This window comes from Patagioenas fasciata, chromosome 16 (assembly GCF_037038585.1).
Source record: "Patagioenas fasciata isolate bPatFas1 chromosome 16, bPatFas1.hap1, whole genome shotgun sequence".
Classification (NCBI taxonomy): domain Eukaryota; kingdom Metazoa; phylum Chordata; class Aves; order Columbiformes; family Columbidae; genus Patagioenas; species Patagioenas fasciata.
This window is the reverse complement of record NC_092535.1, coordinates 7,275,166-7,298,623: the sequence shown is the minus strand read 5'-3', so window position 1 is coordinate 7,298,623 and position 23,458 is coordinate 7,275,166. Positions and strand designations below refer to the sequence as shown.

The 23,458-nt window shown below is 44.6% G+C and overlaps 1 protein-coding gene across 3 annotated transcripts in view; it reads right to left on the bottom strand.

The window, feature by feature from the left end:
* LOC136108292 (peroxidasin homolog) overlaps positions 1-22,347 on the bottom strand; it is a 42,138-nt gene extending 19,791 nt beyond the window's left edge. Inside the window, exons 1-7 of one of the 3 annotated variants that reach the window (XM_065849955.2) lie at positions 22,055-22,347; positions 13,516-13,587; positions 6,003-6,074; positions 5,687-5,758; positions 3,334-3,405; positions 1,827-1,898; positions 143-312 (exon numbers count right to left, since the gene is read on the bottom strand). In XM_065849955.2, the coding sequence (XP_065706027.1) occupies positions 143-312; positions 1,827-1,898; positions 3,334-3,405; positions 5,687-5,758; positions 6,003-6,074; positions 13,516-13,587; positions 22,055-22,218 (694 nt within the window). In that variant the 5' untranslated portion in view covers positions 22,219-22,347. Of the gene's footprint in view, positions 1-142; positions 313-1,826; positions 1,899-3,241; positions 3,261-3,333; positions 3,406-5,686; positions 5,759-6,002; positions 6,075-13,515; positions 13,588-17,269; positions 17,422-22,054 lie in introns of those variants that run through there. The other 2 variants (XM_071815768.1, XM_071815769.1) reach the window with 2 other exon arrangements.
* Between the last annotated feature and the right edge of the window lie 1,111 nt (positions 22,348-23,458).

Sequence of the window (23,458 nt, the reverse complement as noted above, 5' to 3'; positions counted from 1 at the left end):
CCATTTCAGCAGCAAAAGGAGGGAGAAAGTGGGATGCCAGGATGGGGAAGAGGGAGGAAAAAGGGCGGAGGAAGTGATTCCTAAACCAAAACCCAACTCCATGGGCTGGGGGTGGTGGACGGAGGGGTTTGAGCTCGCTCACCACAGTTGAAGTCCTGGGCGGTCAGGGTGACGATGGAGCGGCCGTGCAAGTCCCGCGGGGCCTCACAGGTGGCGGCGGTTTGGATGCTGCCCTGCTCCGCGTATTTCTTCAGCAGCTCCGCCAGCCACATCAAGTCACAGTCGCAAAGCAAAGCGTTGGAGTCCAGCCGTCTGCAAAAGCGAGGAAAAAGCTGCTCATTTCCCAGGTCCCGAACACCACTGCCTTACTCAAGACACAGGAACTGCACCCTGGAGTGAAAGATCACTCGGCTGTTCTTCCCCGCGTTTGATCATACCCCAAATGAATATTAGAGATATTTCATTCCCACAATGTTTAAATGGGATGCTTAACCAAGTCACAAGGATTTCATTGAAAAACTAACATTACTCATCAGCCATTCCAGTTTCAAATAAAAATTACTCTGTTAAAACAGATTATGCATTTTTGGCTTGAGGCAAAGAGAAACACTGAAATATTGGAGATTTCAACCTTTACTGAAATCTGTAAGAGCAGCAGATAACACCACCCCTGTTAGAGCTTTCCACGCTCTTTTGCTCCTAGCTCAAAAAGCTCTGTGCGTCAGATCAATCTCCTGTGAGCGGCTGCCTGAGGTTGCAGCATTTCTGCACAACTGGAAGAACTTTTATTCCTGCATCGTACACCTGGACCATGCTGAACGAAGCCCCGGTGACCTCCCAGCACACCCATGTTTTTCCCTCCCCTGACCTCACTCCTATGTGCAGTTCTTGTTCTACACATCAGGATAAATACAGACCACAGGGGGATTCAGCTTCTGCCTCCTTCCCCACTGATGGTTTGACAGGAGGTGGGGCTGGGCCATTGAAAAAAATAAAAAAAGGAAGAAAAGTCTAACATTTTCAGGGACAAATATTTGAGAACGTGATATTTTACACAAGGCCATAATAGAGTATTTTACAGATACCAAACCTTTTCCTCTGACACATACAGACAACATTTCACAAGTTATTCTCTGTTAAACAGAAGTGAAGCATTTTACCTGCTGGCAGAAATCACAGAGGGCTGCAGGGAGAAACACATTGTTTTCTTCTGGTTTAAAATCATGGCAGAAAAACAAAATTCTTTAGTTTTTGCTTTTTGTCCTCAAAACACATCATAGAACTTATTTCCAGAGCTCACAAAAGACAAACAAAGCAAAGCTCTTGGACATTTAAGCAAGCAACAAGTAAGCTTGAGAGGCAGCAGGTTATGTAGAAATAACACACCAGGGCATTCCTGCATGAGAGGAGAACCATGCACCCTGGCACTCCTTGAGTATTTGCAATTGCTAGAAAAAAAGCCTTTCCTTTTATGACTATGATTTTCCCTTCCATGTTAGATACAGATAAGAACACATGACCAATGTCATATCTGTAACCTGCACTTCCTCCATTTTCAAAGGATGTTCTATAGGTTCAGATGGTTGTAAGGACTTTCCAGGAATGTTCATTCCTGTGGCATTATTGAGCTGTAAACAGATTATTAAGAAACTACTAAGTGGTTAAATCAGCTCTCATGTCCAATCAAAACTATTTTATAAACTTAGTGGTGGTCTTAGAAGTGCAACAAAAAGTTTTGCCAACCGGGCACATTTTTCCTCAGGTCCTGGCCATCAGATCAAAGACAAACAATTGCTCTTTGCAGGCAATGTGTTTTTTTTACTTACAGCCGTTTGAGGGATTCCAGTTGAGAGAATGTCCCTGGATGAATCCTGGAAATCTTGTTGTTGTGCAAGAATCTGCCATGGGAGAACAGATGCCAAAACATTTTTCAGTTATTTGCACTACAAGGACGACAACATCCCAGGTCAAAACTCAGTTTAAATACAAGGGCTGCTCATTAAAATGAAACTTAAACATTTACAGTGTTTATTTCCCTGAGCTATAGGGATTTCATTCATTGTGAGTGCAATACAATGCACCAAAGCGGAGAGCGGGTGTGGACTGGAAACGGTGACTCAAGATGTGATGTAACAGGTTTAAACTGGAACCTTAAAGTTAATCTGCTTCATGCTCTGCAAAGGGAGGAGAAAGGGCACAAAATCCCCACAGACTGGACCCACCCTGGAGCTGACCCAGGCACAGAAGGGACCGTTTCTTGTCCCCCTGCAGAAACACAGCAGTTTTCCATTGCAGTAAGGCTCCAGCAGAAGATGCTGGACAACTGCAACATAGTTATTAACCCAAATCCATGAGTAAATCTAATTCAGACAACAACAGCCTCTGGTCAAATCTCACTTCCAGATTCTTAGCACACAGGTAAAACTCCCCAGTTCTTGGAAAGAAACCCTGATAGTGCTAAAATTCAGTGGGGACTAAGATGGAATAATTAACTTTCCATTCCAATAATGGAGGGGGAAATTTAATTATGTTGGTGACATCTAAAACTCATAGACAAAAGATAGGAAGCAATTTTAGTAGATGGAGGAACAAAAGAAATACAAAAGCAGTACAGCTTGCACGCAAATGTCTGCATGAGTTCAGCCTAGCTGGATGCTGAAAAACCTCCCTCTAAAATTTAAATCCAGAATTTTTGTTGGATCAAATACAGAGGCTGAGATCAGCCAGAGCATACAGATCCAGGTCTGAGTTTTCCTCAGGGTGTTTGGATCCCATGTTTTTCTTTTCCTAGCATGTATGGACATAAGGCACAATTCCATGCAGCACAGAAGGGTCTGGTGGTTTCAGGACCGAGTGGGAACCACCGTGGGAACTTCTGTCCTAGTTGCTGCATCACTACTAAAAGCAAACCTGGGGAGCAGGAGACACAGGAATTCATTTCCTAACTGCTTTCAAGAAGGATGCATGTTTTTCTTGTTAGACTTTCTTCTGACTTTATTCCTTTTCCACCCTTTTTTTTTTTTTATGATACACACTGCCCAACAGTGACTAATGTTGACCTTACGGTCAGAGTAAAACGTCAGTTGGCTTGGCCAACCACTGGGATTTCTGCAGATTTACCCCTACTTGGGTACAAATGTGAACATAACACAACACAGGAAATTCCCTTTTTGTTCTCAGTAACTCTTCTACTTCACGAATTAAAATCTCCTTCTTCAAGGAAGTTTGTTTCTGCATTTACCTCCATTTTGGAGATCACATCAAAAAAGTTGCACAAAAGATGGGGTTTTTTTTCACCCTTCTCCTCACAAGAAAGGTCCCATCTTTACTCACAGCCTTTCAAGTTTAGGCAGGTCACTGAAAGTCTCTGGCTCCAGGCTCTCCAGGTGGTTGAAATGCAGGTACCTGTCATGCAGAAAATCACAAAGGACACGGTTACAGATCTGCCATTTAAAGAAGAGAAGATCTTTTCAGATCAATCCACCAACACCCAGCACTTGGTCACCACACATCTCAGGGCAGATGCAGAGAAAGCAGCACCCACTTTGATGTCTTCACTTCCCATGTGCAAACACAGCAGCCAACTCTGGCTTTTCCCTATTCTGTCAACTATTTAGCCCTGCTCTTAATAAACTAAACACACACTGAGAGAAGGACAGGTCTGCTCTTCCCTGAGGCCCAGGACCACAACCATCGGCACTGCCCAACACATCCTTGGCTGGTTGAGAGTGAAGAAATAGCTTTCCTCTTACAGCACTTGTTCCCAGCCTAATTATTGCAATATTTCTGAATGGGATCATGAGCTTGCTGAGAATGAATTTGTATAAAAATGCCTTGAACAACCTGATAAAGCTTTAAAATTGGTCCTGCTTATTGCTGAAGGTGGGACTGGAGGCACCCAAAGGTCTCTTCCAGCCTGCACTTGTGTGCGATTCTAAAAGGGGCTCCCAGCACATCATCCACTCAGCAAGAACACAAACATCTGGAAACAGCTGCCATTGGGCTGTTCTGTTTCTGCAGAGGGAAGGCACAGGCCTCCAAAGACAGAGACGGTGCCGTCAGCTGGAACATTTGGGTCTAAGTGGCACATCTACGTGAACAGCCCAGCTCTTGCTCATACAGATTGATGGTTTTGGTTCCACTAAAATCTCAATTCCAGAGGCTGGAAGATCTTTGGCACTGCCGCAGGTCACCCCAGCCACCAGCAAAGGAAACCTGGGGTCTGCAGAACAACACCCCATGATACCTGTGATATTCAGTGACATAACTAACATGTTATTGACCACTAGATGAATTTCAGTACAGTTTCAAAGTTGTCTAAAGTCTTTCCCCTTATTATACACAGGCATGAATTTCACAGCAGACAGCGATTAATCACAAATCCACAAATACTCATTCTGCTATTGTAGCTGACTGCATCGAGAAATAATTGCCTAAGCTGCCACATGGCTGTTTGATTTGTAATGGAAGGATTAGTGATAAATTGTCCACTATCCGAGCACAAACCATAGAGACCGTGACTCAGATTCTGCAGTGCAGGGCAACAGCAGGGAGACATGTATGTGCTTTAATAAGTCTCGAATGTCTGCTGTCATTGCTTTGGACCTTGAGGAATGCATCTGATACTGTCCATCAACCAGGTTCTACTTTTTCTTGAAAAACTGGCTTGTGGGGTAACAGGGAAATGGGGTAGGATTTGAGCAGAGCTAATTCTTTTGGAACCATGCCTACCTGAGATTGAAAACAGATGGGCCTTTCAGAGGGTTGTTTGTTGGTTTTGTGGCTTTGTTGTGTTCGTTTTTTTTTCTTTTTCTTTTATTCGTGACATCAAGTCTGGAACGCTTACTGTTAAAATATCACTGCAGCCAGCATCCTCTCCTCTCTAAGCGTAGCTGAGCTGGTATCTGCTTCCGATGTGTTCTGCCAGGTACCCTTGCTGAGTTGGTCGATAAAAGCCACACTGTACACAAGGCTGGCAGCACACCTGTTATTAAGCTTGCCTGAAACTTCTGCCTCCTCCTGTTGTCAGCCTGGAGAACAAGCTGGATCCCATCCCTCCTATACCAACATTTTTAGTTATATTCCAGCCCTATAAATGCTGCCACTGGGGACAATCCATTAATTGGAATGGTTTCTCCTTTGGTGCCTGTTCTCCAATTATGCAAATAATTCCTATCCTTCAAATATCCACACTCACACTCTTTCCACATGCATACATATATTTACAAACATGTATATAAAATATCACCACCTCTGAGATGAAAAATCCAATCTCAGTTTAGCAAGACACTTCAGAAGAGCTAGACCTCAGTCTTCCCATCTCACCCTGAACTCAGAGCATTAGGAGTCAAAAAACAAAACCTATTTGACTGGCTAAATAGCACAGATTTACCATGCACAGAAAGGGAGCAAATAAGGACTGCGGGAGCATCACTGCAATGGGACATCAGTAGGAAGATATTTCAGTATTAACTGACCAAAATCAGTACTGGGACCAGCTGGTTTCAAATGACGCCAGCGTATTCTTGCAAAGCTGGATGATAAAACAGTAGAAGCCTCATCCTACTCCTTGCTAAATGTCTGGTGCTCTCCACTACTGGAAACACAGCACTTGGGGCAGAGGAGCCAATAAATCAGCTCTTACACACGTCACATTCAGCAGCAAACAAAGCTCATTTGTACTTACAGCTGTTCCAGAGAATGGAGCCCGTCGAAGGCATGTTGCTGGATGCTCTGAATTTCATTTTTATAAAGGTAGCTTTGAAAAGGAGAGAAAGAAAAACACGTTAGGATAACTGATCAGCAGCTGCGCTTTAAAGAGACACAGGAAACACCTGTGGACCTCAATACAAACCAGAGCTTTCTGATTGGATTCAAGGGCAATGTTTTATAGCTTTGACATTGACATCCAGAAATTCCGAGCAGAGAAAACACATTCTTGACTGGGAAGCACTAGAAGTCAAGGTCAAAGAGTTTAAGAAACCACCGAGCTACCAACTCACAGGTATTTGAGGTTCTCCAGGTCTTCAAAGGATCTTCTCACAATTTGTTTTATCTGATTATTGTTCAGCAGCCTGTTCAAATCAAGAAAGAAAAACACAACCAGTGAATTCAGCATGTGTGAGACTTGTGGCATTTGTGTTCCTGGATGCCCACTAAAAACAACTCTGAACCTGTGTTTTGCAGAGCTTAAGATTCAAAGGGGTTAACAGATCAAAGTTTGGGTACTCACACCAGCTAGGTCAATGAGAAGGTTTCTTGCCCAGAGGTGACAAATGCTTCCAATATGTACAGTGTTCAAAGACTTTTCTTTACTTTTGTCACAGTGGTTTTCATCTCAAAGTTACAATTTTGGCCAGGAAAGGGAGGAGGGGAAGGGAGGGAAGGGAGGAATTAAATCATTGTTGCCACTCATGTACAACCACAAGGGTTCATGAAGGTGCCTGTTTGTGTTCAACAACGTTTGAGCAGAGGGAGTTTGAGAGCACCAACACACTTCAAAATCCCCATTCACAGGGGAGTTTTAAAATGGTAACGTTGTGTTCTAATCACTTTGTGTACAAATATGTGCAATTGAAAAATAAACAAACACAGATCTGACACCTGAGGCTATTCAGAGACAGCCTCTTTCGATCTAGACAACCTCGTGCTAGATTTTAATACAAAATCAATGGACAAAACCGCATTGGCAAGCAATCTCTGACTTGTATGTGCAGTTGCCGTGACTGTGCACGCAAACAATGGCCTATGCCAACGACCAGAAACAGCTCAGCCTTGGTTATTAAACCACTGTGACACCAGTAACCACACAGCCGAACGCTCCAGAAACCGCTGCTGCCACCACTGCCAAGTCCAACATCGAGTTATAAATAGCACTTTAATATACAACATTTGACTATTCATGGTGGCTGCCCAACCACACTCCTGCGAGTCTTTGGCTGTGGGATCCCACTGATGCTCAGAGCTGGTGGAGCTTATGGTTCAATAGCCCAGAGCAAGGATTTCACTAGTTACACTTATTCTTAAAATTCCTAAAAGGAGAGGAGAGCTGTGACCATGTACTGCAAAGATTTGTTCTTTCTCATGTTGGAGAAAAAACTGCTATTCCCTCTGCAAGCAGCCAGACCTTAGAACATTGGGTCAAATTCAACACATCAGTTGGATTTGCATTTTCTGTTTTACAAGCTCTTTTTTTGTGGTGACTGCGCTCCTCAGAAATGATCTGCCACCAGACAGCAGGTGAGAGGACAGTTGAGCATTTTCCCAGCAGCAAAGCCCAATCTGCTGCCCCCATTTGTTGGAGAAAACTGTGTAGATGGTGCATCAGGAAGCCCCTGGCACTGCCAGCAAAGGTCCCTTCCTGGGAAGAACAGTTTGTGCAAGTAAAGGATGGAGAGAAAAGACAAAGAGGTGGGGAGAAATGAAGAAAATGTGTGGGAAAAGATGCAGATAAAAATCAAACACCTCAGGGATGCAAAGATAAAAGGTGCCAGAAACGCACACATGTTGTGACAGCTTTACAAGCTACTGCCAAGCACCTGAGTCACACCAGCTTTCCAATACCTTGCTCTCGAGCTGAGTTTTACATTGAGGGTCCAAAAAGCACATGAGAAACTTCAGTGCAAAGAAACTTTTGGAAGTCAGAACAATACGGGTTTGAGAAAAGTCTCCCTGCCCTTGGTTTGTCCATCCTCTTTGGGTTAGCTGCTCTGCTCCCAGGGATGCAGATGCCAGGACCAAACTGTGGCCAAGGGCTGTGGCCAAGCATCCCAAAGAGGTTAAGGCAGAAAATTGCTGGAAGGTTTCAGCACAGCTGGAAGCAAGGGCTCAATACACACGGCTGAGGTTAAACAACCCAAATTCACTCATAAGGATGCAAAAATGATGTCAGGTCCTTGGAACACACAATGCAGCTTTGACAGTCAGACATGCTGAGTGGAAATAGAGCCCCTGAACACCAACCCAAAGAGTTATTTGACAACTGAACACCCAAGGACTGGAAATAACTGCTTGAGAGCAGTGTGGGAGAGGGATTTTGTCTATTTACCCACAGGATAAAGACAACGCAGGCACCAGCCGTGCATGCTGCCTTCCCTGCCCTCCGTCAGCTCGCTTTCATCCACAGCCAGGGGAAAAGGAAAGCAGCTTGTTCTCCATTATCTGATCCTTGGCCCCGCTTCTGAGGACACGAGATAGGCTGATAGATGGGTGCCAGATCTGACATCACTCCCATGGATGTGAGCACCTGTCCCCCGCTACACAACCGGCATCAGCCGCTCATTTCTTAGGGAACAAGAGATGACAACCAGGTCCTTGACGCAGGGTCACACCAACAGCCCAAGCAGCCCCACGCACCACAACAGGCTGGAATCCTTCACCGACATCTTTAATGCAATGATTTTAGACAAGGAATGAAGTCCAGATGGGATTTCAAACTGCAACATGCCGTGTGACTGCGGTTTGGTGCTATTTAAAAGCGTTAACCTGGTCTGTTTTGTTGTCTTGGCTATTTAGGACAGTTCAAGGGGGTGTAATCAGTGATCCAAGCCAGACAAGACAGATTCTGGAAGTTCAGATGGCATGTGGTACGCAGGCCTCTTATCTCATCGTCTGATACTTAAAAATTTGTTCATTGCCCAACTGAAGGTTAAAAAGCGTATGGAAGAAGCCATCTCTGTTTCCTGTCTCAGGATTCCCCATTGTAATAGGATGTGTCCTGGAAAAAACTCAAAAGTGAGATAATTTATGAAGTCCTTCACAGTCCACATACTCCAAAACTCTGCTTTCAGAGAAATCAGCACATCTGGCTCCTAGAAAGACTTCAGATGGCTTCTGCACAGCTGTCTGCTCCTTGACTCCTGTGCAACTCACCCAGAGTCCTGGCAAGAACCTTGGTATTGATCCCAGCTGCAATCAATAGCAAAACCACCCAAATCCCTGCTAACGTTAAAGGCGATTGAAAGCTGAGATCTGCTGGGAACAAATGCTCTGGCAGACAGAAGATGGAAAGATCATTATCGATGCATGTCTGGAGGATACCCTGTAGCAAAACAAGCTAAATTAAAAGTATCAGAAGTACATTTCCTGGAGCTTATCAAAAGAGAGCAAAATGATGTGGCATTCCCCTTCCTGCCAGTCAAAGAACTGGGTTCCAAATGAGTAGGTGGACTCATTCACACAGGTTTTATTCCTGAAAAAAAAACCTGGGAGATTTGAGATATACAAGCACCACGAGATCTGGCTCAGATTCACTAAGAAAACATTTTACATTCAATTTCCTTCAGATTTTATGTCCTCACTGCCTCTCCCTTCCCCACCCTCTCTCTGGGCTGCCAAGCACAGGCTTAAGTTGCATTAAATAGGTCATTTTCTGTCTCCAAAAACGTATTAAATGACGTGACAGTACAGAATTCAGACTCAAACCACCTCCTCTTTCCTTTTGACAAACGACATGCTACAGCCGTTGTGACATAACAGCTATTTTTCTCCTCCCACTATCAACAGAAATCATCATGTAGTGTATTTAAAGGGGGAGAAAAAGTGACTTTAATATTCAGCCATTATTTTCCATTGTTGACAGAATGATCTGAAATAGGCATTTCCCATATCTGAGGGAGAAACTTGTACTCTGAGATCCAAGCAGGCTCTGACATCCCCTCCTTGCTGACAGAACGTGTTCTCTCAAGAGCTACTAGAGGGCTCAAGACAGATGCTTCATGTTCCCCCATCCTTCACCCTGGAACCCTTCACAAGCAGCAGCTAAAGGAGCAGCAGAGCTCCCCAGAACTGCCTTTGCTCTCACCTGAGCAGAAAAAGAAATAAAACGCCCAACAACATTGACAAGGCAAGGGCACAGGCAGAAGCACGTGCCACCGTGCGGTCTCCACAGAGGTCCAGTTCTCTAGGGCAGAACAAAATACCTACTGGGCAAGTCCAGAAATAGTGCTTTGGTCCCAAAGCTGGACATTTCTACAGGTGATGCTGGAGAGATCCAAGTAGCAGCAACTATTTGGCTGTGATGGCTGTGGATTGCAAATACAGCAATGGCCCAGTTGGGCCAATACGGTAGGGTGTTGACCTCCTGCGGGGACACGGAAGGCGACGGTCACACAAGGGTGTTGTCATCCATTCCACCCAAAGATGACCTGAAGCAGCAAAGACTGGAAAGCAATAAAACTCTGTGCCTCACCACAGGCTCACCATGTGTTTTCTCTTTTCCACAGTCCCCCACCTGCTGTGAGCTCATGTTGGGTTCGGTGATGAGGCTGGTGTTGGCAAACAAGCAGAACAGCTGTTGAGGAGCTGAGGGTATTTTGTAGATGGCACACAAGCGTTTTTTCCCCCCTCCCTCTCCTTGCATATTAACAGTTTAAAAATACACCAAGGAGATCCTGACACCAACATCTGCACAGGGATTGAGAAGAGGCAATAGGAAGGGATGAGGAAACCTTGCAAATTCTAAGACTTTCAGCCCAAGAGGACTTCTCCCATGCAACACTGCAGACAGTTAACGAGCAAGCTCCAAATGGTGCAGGCTTTAGGATAATTGATTATTACCTGTGGTGATTGTATCTCTTCCACTAACAAACAGGGCTCCTGCTTTTAATTTTGAAGTAGTGCTCTGTAATTTATCAAATCTCCCACAGCAGGGAGAGAAAAGAGGCAGAGGAAGGTTTGAACTGTTGAAAAGTCCCACTGGACGTTCACGTCAGGCTCTTCTTCCGTCAGTCTCACATCTCACCTCCCCACACCCAACCCAGGCCACAAAGGTTTCCTTATCAGGGTGGTTTATAAACTGTCAGACTTGGATATACCACAGCCATCCTGCCCAACAGCTGATGCAGAACAGAAATTTCACCAGAATCTCTTGCCCTTCCCCTTCCAGGCCCAAGCACTGTAGAAAAAGGCTCTTTTAAAATCATTTATCTGCTTTAGGGACTTCTGTTCAAGTCCCACGGCAAAAAGCTGCAAACTCAGAGCTCTGCATATGGAACCTGAGCTATTCTGTCCTCCAAGCCTCTTACTTCAAATATTCTGGCCAAACTTTCACAGCAAGTCTCTCAGGGATTTTAAAGGATTTATTCTCTTTATCACCTGAAGACCTATATGAGTCCCCAGGCAAAAGTTTACCATCTAAGAAACATCAGCAAATTTTTCAGCTCTTGTCACTTTTGATGTGGCAATTGCATAAACCAAAGTGCCTAGAGAGAAACTTGCTTTAGGAGTGCAAGGTTTTAGGTTCTCTCATTCAGTTATCAAGCTTCTCACCCATGGGAGTTAACTACTGCCAGTGGGAGGACAACTGATTTTTCCAGTTTGCTGGTCAAACCAGGAGACATAACCAAGCACACAAATTACTATCTAAATGGAGAGGTTTCATCTGCAAAAGTAGTTCATATTCAGAATTCAAATATAAAATTGCTGAATTTTTTCCCCACCTGGTCTATTAATCCAGATCTGGCGATAGTCATAGGACACTATTTAGGGAAAGCAGGACAGCCTGACCACTGCCTGTGCAAAACTCTTATTGCTCAGCATCCATAACCACGAGATTAGGGATGTCGCGGGTACATTCATGCCTATTCCCTTTAGTATCTGTTCATGGACTTGCTGTCCTTGGTTTCCCTGTACAGGAGGGCGTGGAGACAGACACCAAAAAGAATTTAACAAATTCACGGAGCATAAACAGGTATTACAGAGAGACAGGTAGTTCCACCTCAGCTGGGCTGTGTATCTGTATCTAGCTTTAAGCAGAGTGGCAAAAGGCAGAAATCTTGCAGCTGACGGGGACCTGCCTAGACCAGGCACTGGCAGGGCAGGAACCGGGATCTCAAACCGGCAGGAACTGGGATCTCTGACAAAGCTCAGCAGGTTGGGTGGAGCGTCTCTTCATGTGAAGGGCTCTCCAGCGTGCCGAGTTTCCCCAGGGTTCGGCTGAAATGAGCCTGGCGGTGCTGCCGAGCCCACTGCCAAACAGCTGCCTGCATCTCCCAGGGCTGACATCATCTGGAATGGTTTCTTCTGGCGACTCAGGAGAGCTCCAGGGGTCGGAGAGCAGGTCTGGAGACCAGGATGCCTCAGCAGAGCTTTGTGATCAGGTAAAACCCTACGGAATCACATTCTTATCTTCTCTCTAAATATTGTAGGCTCAGACAGGGTGATAAATGCGACTATCTCAAACGACAGAAATCCATCCAAAGCACCCTCTCTCTCTATTATTTTTGGTAATTCAGTACCACATGGTGCTGTTTGAGGGACTAACACAGGCTGTTCTCGTTTGCTGCATGAACAGATCATTGCAAATAAAGTCTTCTGCCAGCCTACTAGTTGGCCACAAGTGCTGTGAGCAGACACCTGGGTCACAACCAGGGTACTTGGAATGATCCTGCAAGTCAGGGTTTGGCCAATCATTCCCCCACACGCAGTGGAACAATCTTTAGCAAATGTTGATTTTTAAAAGAGAGCTATTGAACAGGGCTCTATGATACAGTCCTGCTGGGTTCCCACTCTTCCTACAACTTCTTGCAGTTGGCTGAATTCCTCATTGCCCAGGTCTCCTGTCCTTCAGAACTGTCATCTTTACAGGATCAGAGTCTTCAGATCTCTCAAGGCCAGACAGAAAAACACAGTCTGGAATTTCTCTTGCCGTTTGGGTCTGCGAATGTATAAACCCACGAAATGTGAGCACGTGCAGGCTCCCAAGCTAATTGGTTTGCCTTGCAGAGGTTTGAGCTTGGACCTGGAAATCTTAGAGCTGTTAGCACCATGTTACAGCTCAAATAATTACATCTGAATCTCAACAGGCCAATTACATCCAGCACAGCGCCGAGCTGACACAGCTTCTGTTTTTGATTTGGGAGCTGTTTGTTTTCAACTCCTTGGCCACGTGGTGCAGATACACTCATATCTATCCTCAAACCCTCGGCCCTACAGCGGCAAGAAGCAGCAAAGGCTCCCACTGTTTGCTTTGAGCAGAGTGAGAAACTTGTTAGTAGAGCTGTATTTCATACCAACATGAGCGTGTCTGCTCCGGCTGGCTCACAAAACATACAGCATCACCTTCTACTGCTGCTGCTATCTGTAGTAGGGCAGGTGTAAACATTTATTCCAGGGCAAGGCAGAGTGGCAAGACAGCATTTGGAAGGATGCCCTCTCACTTGAGTCAAAGTCATGTCAAGCAACTAATGTGGAAAGGAAGATTTTAATGCATCCCTCTGCTGTCTTGATCTGGGGCCAGAACTGTCTCTACAGGCTGCTCTAAAGCCACACATGCTGAAACAGCCCTGAGCAGTGACAGCATTTTTAATTGCCAAAATGAAAGTTATTAAATTGCAAATTTAATTTAAAAGGGTAAGAAACACGATCCAGGGTAGAACAGAGAGGATTTTAAAGCTTTAGCTGAATATGCACACCTTGGCTGAAATAATTAAAAGCCCAAGGCCACCTTTAAGCCATTATGGGGACTAGTACTGACATAAGTAATAAATGGATATCCTCACTGCAGGAGGAACTTACAGGGTGTTGAGGTTCTTCAGTCTCCTGAAGGCTCCAGGTTGTATCTCCTTGATGTGGTTGAAACGTAAATCTCTGAAAGCAGAAAATACAATCAGTGCACTGGTGATACGAGCAATTTATATCTGTATAAATTTATATAGCAATCAGCATCAGCACAGGAGGAAGGGAGCTGGGCTGCTGGGGGAGTGCGTCCTGAGTGAACTGGAGACATGGAGCCAAAGATCAGGGAAGGGGGTGGAGGAGGAGCAGGGGCAGTGACCGGCGTCTGCTCGTGTCTGCAAAGACAGGCCTACACTTACGAAATTCATTTTCGTTTCATAGAACACCAAAGACTGAAAGACCTCAAGTGATTATTTCCATGAACACAGGGCAATGTCTGCTGCTCAACGCCCCAAGTTCACGTGCAATTATGCTTGTATCTCATACCAATTTCCAGAGGAATGCATATCGTCACACGGGCCCATGTTTTAGCTCCCTAGCAAAGTTACCTTTGCCCTAAAATGGTTAAATCTGATTAAATAACCTGATATAATAAGCATTTCACATCGTGCTCTGCAATGCTCCAAGACTCAGAACAGCTTATCGCTGCCTGCATTTCAAATTTGTGCCAACTTCAATTAGAATTAGTGGAGTCCAGGGGATTCTGGCAATTTTCAAGGGCTGTCCATGTAACTACATCGACTTGGAGCCCTAAAACAAGGGGTTTTGATTCCTAATGAGATAATAAAATAAGAGCTAAGTGGTTTAACTCGGTTAACCAAGTAGAAACACTTCTATAGGGAATGTGCATTGATTTGGCACCTTTCATGATCGGTGTATTACAACAAAACACAAAAGACTGACGTATTTTTTGCTGATAGTTCCTATGCAAAGCTCAACAATGAAGTTCCTTTTTTTTTTTTTTAATTAATCCTAAGCTGCCTGATCTATCACTTTCAGAGAATACACAACTATTTCTCGATTTTAAGGCAGCCTTTTTAAGGCTTTAAGAGGAAAACAAGACACGAACATGCTGAATCACCCATCATTCTGGTGCTAAGTTACAGAGAAATTGGAGGCAGAGTTTAAAACAAAAGTACTACAAATAGCTACAAGTTCAGCACTTCATTTTAGAGCAGGCACCAACCAGAACAGTGGCCTGTACAAAATGAAGAATAGAAAGAGGTGCATTGATTGCAGGTGGCTGTGAACTCAAACTGACAGTGAGTATTCATGGGGGCTGAAACATCTTTGAGCTCAAAAACGGTACAGTAAGTAAAGCCGATTTTAAGATGTAATGTTTCTTTAGCTTAAGAGTTTGCAAAGCTAGTTATGTTAAAAAATTCCCACTGAGTTTTCTTACTTTTTAGGCAGAGTTAGAGAGCAGGAAGGAATAGAGCTTCAATGTTTAAAAAAAGTGTTTGAATTGTAATTTCCAAGCACTTCATCCACTGCAAACTGCAGTCCCGAAGGATTACCCTTTGGAATTGCAGTTTTTAACAGTGACTTTACCTTTGATACTTTCTGGTGTGTTTGGCTCTACCTGCATTGCTTCAAAAGTGCGTTTTTTCTCTTCTTGTTGGAAGGTGTTACACGTCCCTCCCTCTGATGATGTGAATTTGAGGATATCTGTATGGATTTTTCAAGGCAATGGTTGACACCGTAAAGCCAAATACAATTAAACATTTGCACAAGTGATAGTACAACGCGCTGACTGTTGTCCACAGCCTCATTAAATGAAATGAGGAAAGACCAGGCCATGAAAAAAGCTGAAGAAATGCAAACTTGATTTATATACTGTAACACACAGACACCAACTCTGCCTGCCCCGGGGGCCTGTAGAGAGCTGTGCAATTAGTCCAGGCAGTGGGTACAGTTAATAGCAAACATAACAAATAAATGGAAGAAATACACAGGGGTCAGGGCTGAAGCTGTTGATGCTTATGGAAGACAGTGGGAAGCAGGCAGCGAAGTGTAAAATACCACTATTTTAATGAACAAAGACAACTGCAATCCTTCAATTCCCAGCATTCGCACATAAGAATATCACAGAATACCAGGGGGTAGAAGGGCCCTGGAAAGCTCATCCAGTGCAGTCCCCCCATGGAGCAGGAACACCCAGCTGAGGTTCCACAGGAAGGTGTCCAGGCGGGTTTGAATGTCTGCAGAGAAGGAGACTCCACAACCTCCCTGGGCAGCCTGGGCCAGGCTCTGCCACCCTCACCTTGAAGAAGTTTCTTCTCATATTTAAGCGGAACCTCCTGTGTTCCAGTTTGTAGCCATTGCCCCTTGTAAGCTTTCACAGCTGAAACCAAAAGCAAAACCGAGAACCACAGGTGACTGAGCCAGGCAGGAGCGACCCCTGTCACTCAGGGAGGTCCCCTGCTGTCACATCTCTGAGTGGTGCTCCTGCTGCCGTGAAGCACATGGATGGAGAGCTGGATGGAGATGCCTCCTGCCACTGCTGAGACAGCAACGGGGCTCTGGTTTCACGCAGGAACTTTTTCCCTCCACCAACCCCAAGGAGCACATCGTAAAACTTAGCCTATTATTTTAATAAAACAATGGTGATTTTCCTTCCATTTTCTGTTCCAGATAAGACTTTACGATGAGTCCCCAGACCCCTAACTCGGAACTCAGCTGTCTCGCCCTTCTTTGGAAACCTTATTCTCCGCTTCGCTCTCCATCACACAAAGGCAGCAGCTTTCTCCACAGACACAAAGGGCAGCTGAAACAGCACGTGTCTGCCCTGAGCACTTCATTTCAAGAAACGATGGGAATTAACTGGAGAGAATCCAGGGGAAAGCAACGGGAATGATCTGAAGTCTAGCGAACATGACAATGAAAAGAACTGAAACGGCTTATTTAGCCATAGATAGAATAACTATGTCAGAATATGGCTAAAAATAGAAATGGGCAAATTGTCTCTGACTAAAACTGCAGATTCTGCATTTAAAAAAAAATACCTTAAACAGCAATGCTAATAAAACACTCAGGTGTACTGCAGCTGAGACAGACATTAACCACAATATGGTTTAGGTAGCCCCGGAGGCAGAATGGTCTGGACTATTTTGTTCCCTGTATCCCTGAAAGTGGTAAAAAAGCACAGCAAAATCCCTGGAGGCTCGGAGGAACACACACCTTCCTCCTTACTCATGCATTTAAAAAATAAAACAGAAATTGACTTTGGCTCATCCACAGTACTTCATGCCAGCCCTTGCCTTGGCCTGAAGCTGAGCCGGTAACAAATTCCACGTAGGGCGGCACAGGGGAATTCCTGCCTTGTGTGTGTTGGATTGAGAACGTTCCCTGCAGAGTTTGTCCTCTCTGACACAGAAACACTTGTTTCTCTCTATTCCCAGGGCACTCATTCTGGAAACTTTGCATTTCTTTTCAGGAACAAGAGTGATTTTCTACGGGGACCCACCACACAGCCTCTCCCACCCCAGCCCATGCAGCTGCTGCGTGCACGGGCAGCCGGGCTGCCCCGCTCCCGCCGGCTTCTTCCCACCTCAGAATTTGCAAAATGGGGGGAAAAAATCAAAATAAAATATATCCCTTGTGATTTAACTCTTCCCCGTGTTTTCAAGGCCAGTGGTCTGGGACTACAAGATACTGTTCCACAAGAGAAAGCTGCTGCTACAGGATCCCAGATCCTTGTCTACCATCATATACGGTTTGGAGAAAATCTCACCAAACCAAAGCACCACAGTTCTGACAGGAAACTGGGCTGGAATATACAAACAATCCAGGATCTGCTATTGAAATAACTCACCTTCGCTGACTCTGGGAACTCTTAACCCCATTGCAGAGGCTGTCCCAGAATGCCAGAATTTGCGAGTGGCTGGGGAAACAGGTCTTTATAGAGTGACAAATCTTTCCGATCCTCTCAGCTGCTATCGGAACAATCATTCCTGAAAGCATTGTGTTAAATAATTAACAGTGATTAGCATATAAAGCAATCAACTGCTTTAACAAGAAACTTCCATTGCTGTTTAATCTAGTTAGGCTTTTACAGAATCGTGTATTACTATGTTAACTAAGCAGATAATTAGCTACAAGAGGTATTTTACTGCAGTTCCAAAGAAATTACTGGTTGTGTTTCATCGGAGCATCTTTTGTGCTCAAAACGTTGTGCACAGTAATGACGCTGATGGTTCTGGACCGTTTCACCCAAAACTGGTTGAGTAAGTGGCAGCCACCCAACCATTATGAACAGAGAGTAAAGGTTGTTTTACAAAAAGAGATAAGACACTGAGGTTTCTTCCAGCGTTTCCTGCATGTGAAAGACATCTGAAATGCAATTTTCAAGTCAAACTTCCAATATATAAGAAGAGCTATAACATTTATCAAGATGACACTCATTTCTGTTACTCATCCACAGAGCATCACAGTCAGCTCCTCAGCTTCCCCCGTCGTGCCAAACAGCTCTGGTCCTGGCAGGAAGGGAAAACAGCCTTGCTGAGATGGAAATAGAGCCTTCCAGACTCACTGTCATCAGCTCCCCAGTTCAGGAATGTCCCTCTCACACACGAGTCCCCAAATGGCTTTAATAAACCACAGCCGTCATGTCCCAGCCCTTACATGGACAGCAGAGCATTGCCATTACTGCCAGATAGATGAGACCGCAGCGGGGCTCAGGGACGGATTTTTTTTCCAAGTCCTGGCTATTTTGGAGTGTATCAGCTTAAGACATCAAGATTTGACTGTTCAAAGAACGAAGAGGAAGGAAAAAATGTTCAGCATGAAAAGACTAATAAATGAGATTATACGATCGTGATTGAAACACCGAAGGGCGAGCAGATGCAGAGCCCCATGCTGCAGAACAGGCGGCTGCACTGCCACGCTGCTTACGTTTTGAAGTTTTGGGGATGGGCACACTAGATTTTAATTAAGGAATTACCACAGGCATTCCCGAAACCAGCTTTTGAAGATTTCAGCTGCCACAAACAGATCTGAGGAGTAAAAGAAAACTTTTGAGCATGAAGAGTCCAAGCAGCAGCAGCAACACGTCAGCAAAAACAAACTACTGGGGTACTCTCTAATATCAAGTCTCATGTAGCACAGGTGTCAACTTTTCTTTTTTAAGAGCATGAACATTGAAGTCTTTATCCAGAATACACACGTTATTTCACCAAAAAAAATACTGACTTCTCCATAAAGAGCACAGGAAAAAACCTGGTACGTCTATGGGGGGTAGGACATTTCAGGGAGCTACAATCCCAAGACTTTGGATATTGTCACCAAAAGATGCTGGAATGTTTCTAGGAAGGAAAATATGTTTTCAATACCTTCCCTTCCCATTTTCCTTCCAATGAAGGGAAATGTATACACAGAAGACTTTGGTCACCTCTAAAAGGTTTAATGAAGATAAAATAGTAGAGCGAAAGAAGACAGCAAGAGATCACACCTGGCACATCCAGAACACGTGGGTGTGCGTTTAATGGCTGTGTGTAAGACTATCACACGCAGAGGAAATGAGTAATCCTTTCTTCAACCTACAGCACACGACAGAGACTACAAAGGGAGCAGCATTTCCAAGAACTCATTTGCTCAGTCAACCTTTCCCCAAAAAACATGTAAAGTTCCTTCTCAAAACTATGCCCCTTAAGAGCTACACCCTGTCCTACTACAGCCTTCCAATGACCCACAGGAGGAAGAAAAGAACCGAGCAGCCACCAAAGCAGCAGCACCACAACGATGGGAAATATAACTTGTGAAGCTGGCGGTGCTGACGCTGCCCAATTAGCAACCAGGTCTGTGAACAACTGGGTCACGTTCGGTTCATGCCAGCGACGCGTTCAGACCCCAGCGACTGCACCCGCCTTCGCCTGTGCCCTCGGCTGTGTTTCTCTGGACGAGCTCATTCATTAAGTGCTATGCATAATGCAGAAGGGAGAATCGCCCATGGATAATTGGATTGCAATCCATCCGCTGCCAGCCAGAGGGGAACTTCTTTCCATGGGTTCCTTCTACTCATGCCCACACGTTTCAAAGTTTATTGTTTTAAATGTCACACTGCAGAACTAATGGCTTAGAAGGTTAAAGACCTATTGAAATTTTCGGAGTGTATGTTCCGCAGCTGTTCTCTTCTTTGGGCTGCTGGCAAAAAGAACTGCTTGAATCCCAGTGGTAACCAGCGGATCACATCTGGATAATCATGTTCTAGTTGAACAGACAGCAGCCAAAATACATTTGCAGTTATACACCGTGAATTTTTATAGCTTACTTATCTGTACACGTGTAGCCATTCCTGCCATCCTATTCTCTGCTTGGGATAAAACAAACAGACTTCATTACCAGAGATAAATAGTCTATTGCTAAAACCAGACACTGGGCCAGATCCTCAGCTGCACCCAGCTGGGATTGGGAAGGGAGGAGGGAAATGGTGACCAAAAAGGTGCCAGTAACAGCTCATCAATCCTGGAACTGGTTCCATGCCAATCCCAGCATCGCTCGGAGAAGGGCTATGGGCTGCGCTACGTTACTGCCAGCTGGCGACAGCCCCGGGGGGACCAGCTGCCAACGGGGCTGGTTGCAGCACAGCGTGTGCTGGCCAGGAGAGCTCCCCACTCCTCCAGGGTTGGGGGAGAGGGTGGCACTGAGTCCTGGGGGTCACAAAGTCCCCAACTCTCAACTTCAAAGCAAACTCCATCTGGAAACTGCAGCTGTTCAGTGAGGGAACAGAGCTGGAGCCCGGGGTCTGGGTTTGTATCAGCACTCACAGGTCCTGTTCATACCAAAGTGCAAATGTGGAAAATATCACCATCCCACATTTTCTACTCAGAATAATGCCACGATCAAGATTATTCTTGCTAGAATTCTGCATGTTCTCTCTGACACGATGGTCTTCCCAGGAGAAAGATTAACATACCAAAAAGCTGGAGTAGTCAGCGGCTTGGTTAAGAAGCATCCTTTGATCTTTCACGGTTTAAAAAGTTTAATTATTCAAATGCTATTTGTAACAGATACAATGGGATGCTAGCTGGCAAATGCATTTACATATATTAGATCTTCAAGATGGCCAGAAAGTCAGGATTTTCACTTGCCACACACCACACAAAGCCACACGACCTGTGCTGTTTCCAGAGGGCATTGAGAAATACACCATATTCCAGTGCTGAAAAACAGGCGGTGACCACAGCACTCAAAAAATCTCTACCAGTAACACGCTCAGGCTGTCCAGTACGGCAGTAAATGTTGCCTCCTTTCCAACAGGACAGAAATTAAGCTTTACCGAGTCTAGAAATATCCCAGTTCAGCAATGAAACAAACTTTTTCCCCAATAAAATCCATGTTAAAACAAGGAGAAACTATTTATTTTGCTAAAATCAAGCAGTGTAAGGGTATTTTAAATATTTTAATATTTCAATATGCAAGAGAATGAGGGGGAAAAAAAAGTTTGGAGAGTCAGCCCCTGCAAGTTGCTGTGGAGCAGACAATCACTACTCGGTTTGCACTGACCAGTTCCACACTGCAGAATAACCAGTCCAGATTCTGACCTGCCCCGTGTCCGGGTGACTCTCAAGCACCCCAGCTGCAGTTTCCCCAACAGGGTATTTTTGGCAGCTGTAGCAAGTGTAGACATTTCCCTGTGTGGCACTAATACCAGAACCTCTGTGGTTTCCCTCCACTAAAGCACATGTGGGTGGCAGTGATTCAAACACCGGCATCCTGCCCACACCAAGTTCCTCAGGCTGCCAGCAGAGAAACTGCACCAGCAATAGCAGCGAGATACTTGCAGGAGAAATGCTCATTTAGATGTCTGGGCCGAGACCAGATTTATTACAGGCACAAAGAAGAGCTTCTCAAACTAGCGTTGAAAAAGTTTTACAAGTCAGCAGCACTTTGAGGAGGATGAGCATAGAGATAATTTTTTTACAAGTCTTTCCTATTCTTTACAAAGAAAGGTCTTTCAAACCAAGGGATCAGCTAGAAGTAGCACAAAGGGAAGTATTTTGTCACTGCATCTTAAATCCACCTTTAAGTTGAGGATTGACTACTTCAAAATCACAGTGAATTGCTCTTCGGGGTCAGAAAGAGCTGCCCAGGAGTCTCCAAGCGTTACCTGCCCTTCTCCTCCACTTCCTCTGTTCAAATGGACTCAGCGCCCTCTGCAACAGGTACTTTATTTCTCAAGGAATTTGGGAGCTGACACAATTATTGCTTTCCAAATAAGCCTTTAGTTTGGCTTGCATAGTTCAGACGGAAACTGGAAAACCAGTACTTAAGAGTCTAGCAAAGAAATAGGGTTGTATTTAATTAGAAAAGTACCTTTCTATAAGCTCAGCTTAACATTTGTGACCTTAGATTCTCCAAAACTGGCTTCCAATGACTGCCCTGGCAAAATTCTTATTAATTTTTTCAATTCCCTTGACTATCCTATTAACAGTTAACCGATGCCAAAAGAAGCCGTTTCTGTTTCATGGTTTAAAAGCATGAAACAGTCTGTGGTGCAGACAGTTCTGCAGAAAATAAGAGGAGGATAAAAACTTCAGCCTTAGTTTTTTCTTTCTAAACCCAAGCAGGTGAGAAGGCAGAAAATGAAGTTGTTACTCACAGTATGTTTGTCTGGGGTGGGATATCGGGGATGGTTTCCAGCATCAGGTGCATGCATCTCACTGTGGTCCTGAAGCACAGGCAGCGACTGGGGCAGGAGCAGGAGAAACTGGGCAGGAGGAGAAAACACAAAAAGCCTGGGAGAGCTGCGGGTTTCATCAGCATGGCTGGTGTTTGCTGGAGTGGATTTGCCTCAATTCTGAACTGCAGGGAGCTGACAAGGAAAAGAAAAGTTTCCCAGCCCTGAGGTCCAGGAGGAGGGGACTCATCAGCATGTGTTTGCAATTAAATTAAGGCAGTTTGACAGTCCAACCGCCCACCCTCCCCTGCCATTATGTACATCACTGAAGATCAGACTGTTCCCACCCCTCTTTAATTGTGGTGCTGAAAGAGAAACTCTTCATTTGTGATTTATTTTTGCCTTGTTTCTTTTTTTTTGAGCAGTCAGTTAACTCCTCACCTTCTTCTCGGGCATTTCTCTGAAAGCATTTTGCAGGATGCACCTCTGTAGACAATGACCAAAAAATGACCCCATGCTCCCAGGGCAGACGGCCCAGGGTCAAGTTTTTTAAGCCAAAATTTTTGGCTCGGCACAGTCTCTGCAAACTGATAGCACCTTATCTAACCGCCTGACAAGTGTATCAGGCAGTAAGATTAAGATAGAGTTTGTCTCTTATTACATGCAGTTACAACATCCAGCAAAAATACGTTTCCAACCATTGATGTGAGAGTGGAACCCTAGAGAAGTGATTTTAAAAGGGAGGTCACTAACAGGGATAAACAACCTGCAAATAAAATAAAATTTAAAGAAAACCATAAACAAACAGACCCCCCCCCCCCATCTGATAGAAAGCATTCTGTAAAGTTTCTTATGTAGAGTAAAAGCTGATTCACTTCAAAGACCTTTGGCTGCCGTAATTTCTTTCAAAAAGCACGTCATTTGGAAACAGGTCAGGATTTGAGAGAAATTCAAGGCAACTGAGCACTGGAGAGTGGAAAAAACCCCAATGAAATCAGCTGAGTTTGACCCGTAGGAAATGCAGACCTCAGTTTCTTTCTCCCCTTGGATGCTAAAATTGAGATGCAAAAGGGAGGAGTTGTTTCCAGTAGAATTAATCACCTTTTATTGTTCAAACAAACAAACCACCCACCCACACTTAGAGTGAAACCAGCTTGTTTTAGGTTATCACTATACAGTATCCTAAAAGTGTGGGCTTAGCATGTGCATGAGGCACTAATGCTCATTGGGATATAAAAGTGCTTGAGGAATTTCAAACAAGGCCTCATTCCACATTACCTGGATGATCAAAGGAAAGTTTCCCACCAGCCTGCACATCTGCTTTAGCCTGTGAACTGCAATAGAATTAACGTGACAAAACAGTCTTTAACAAGAGTGACATTTAAA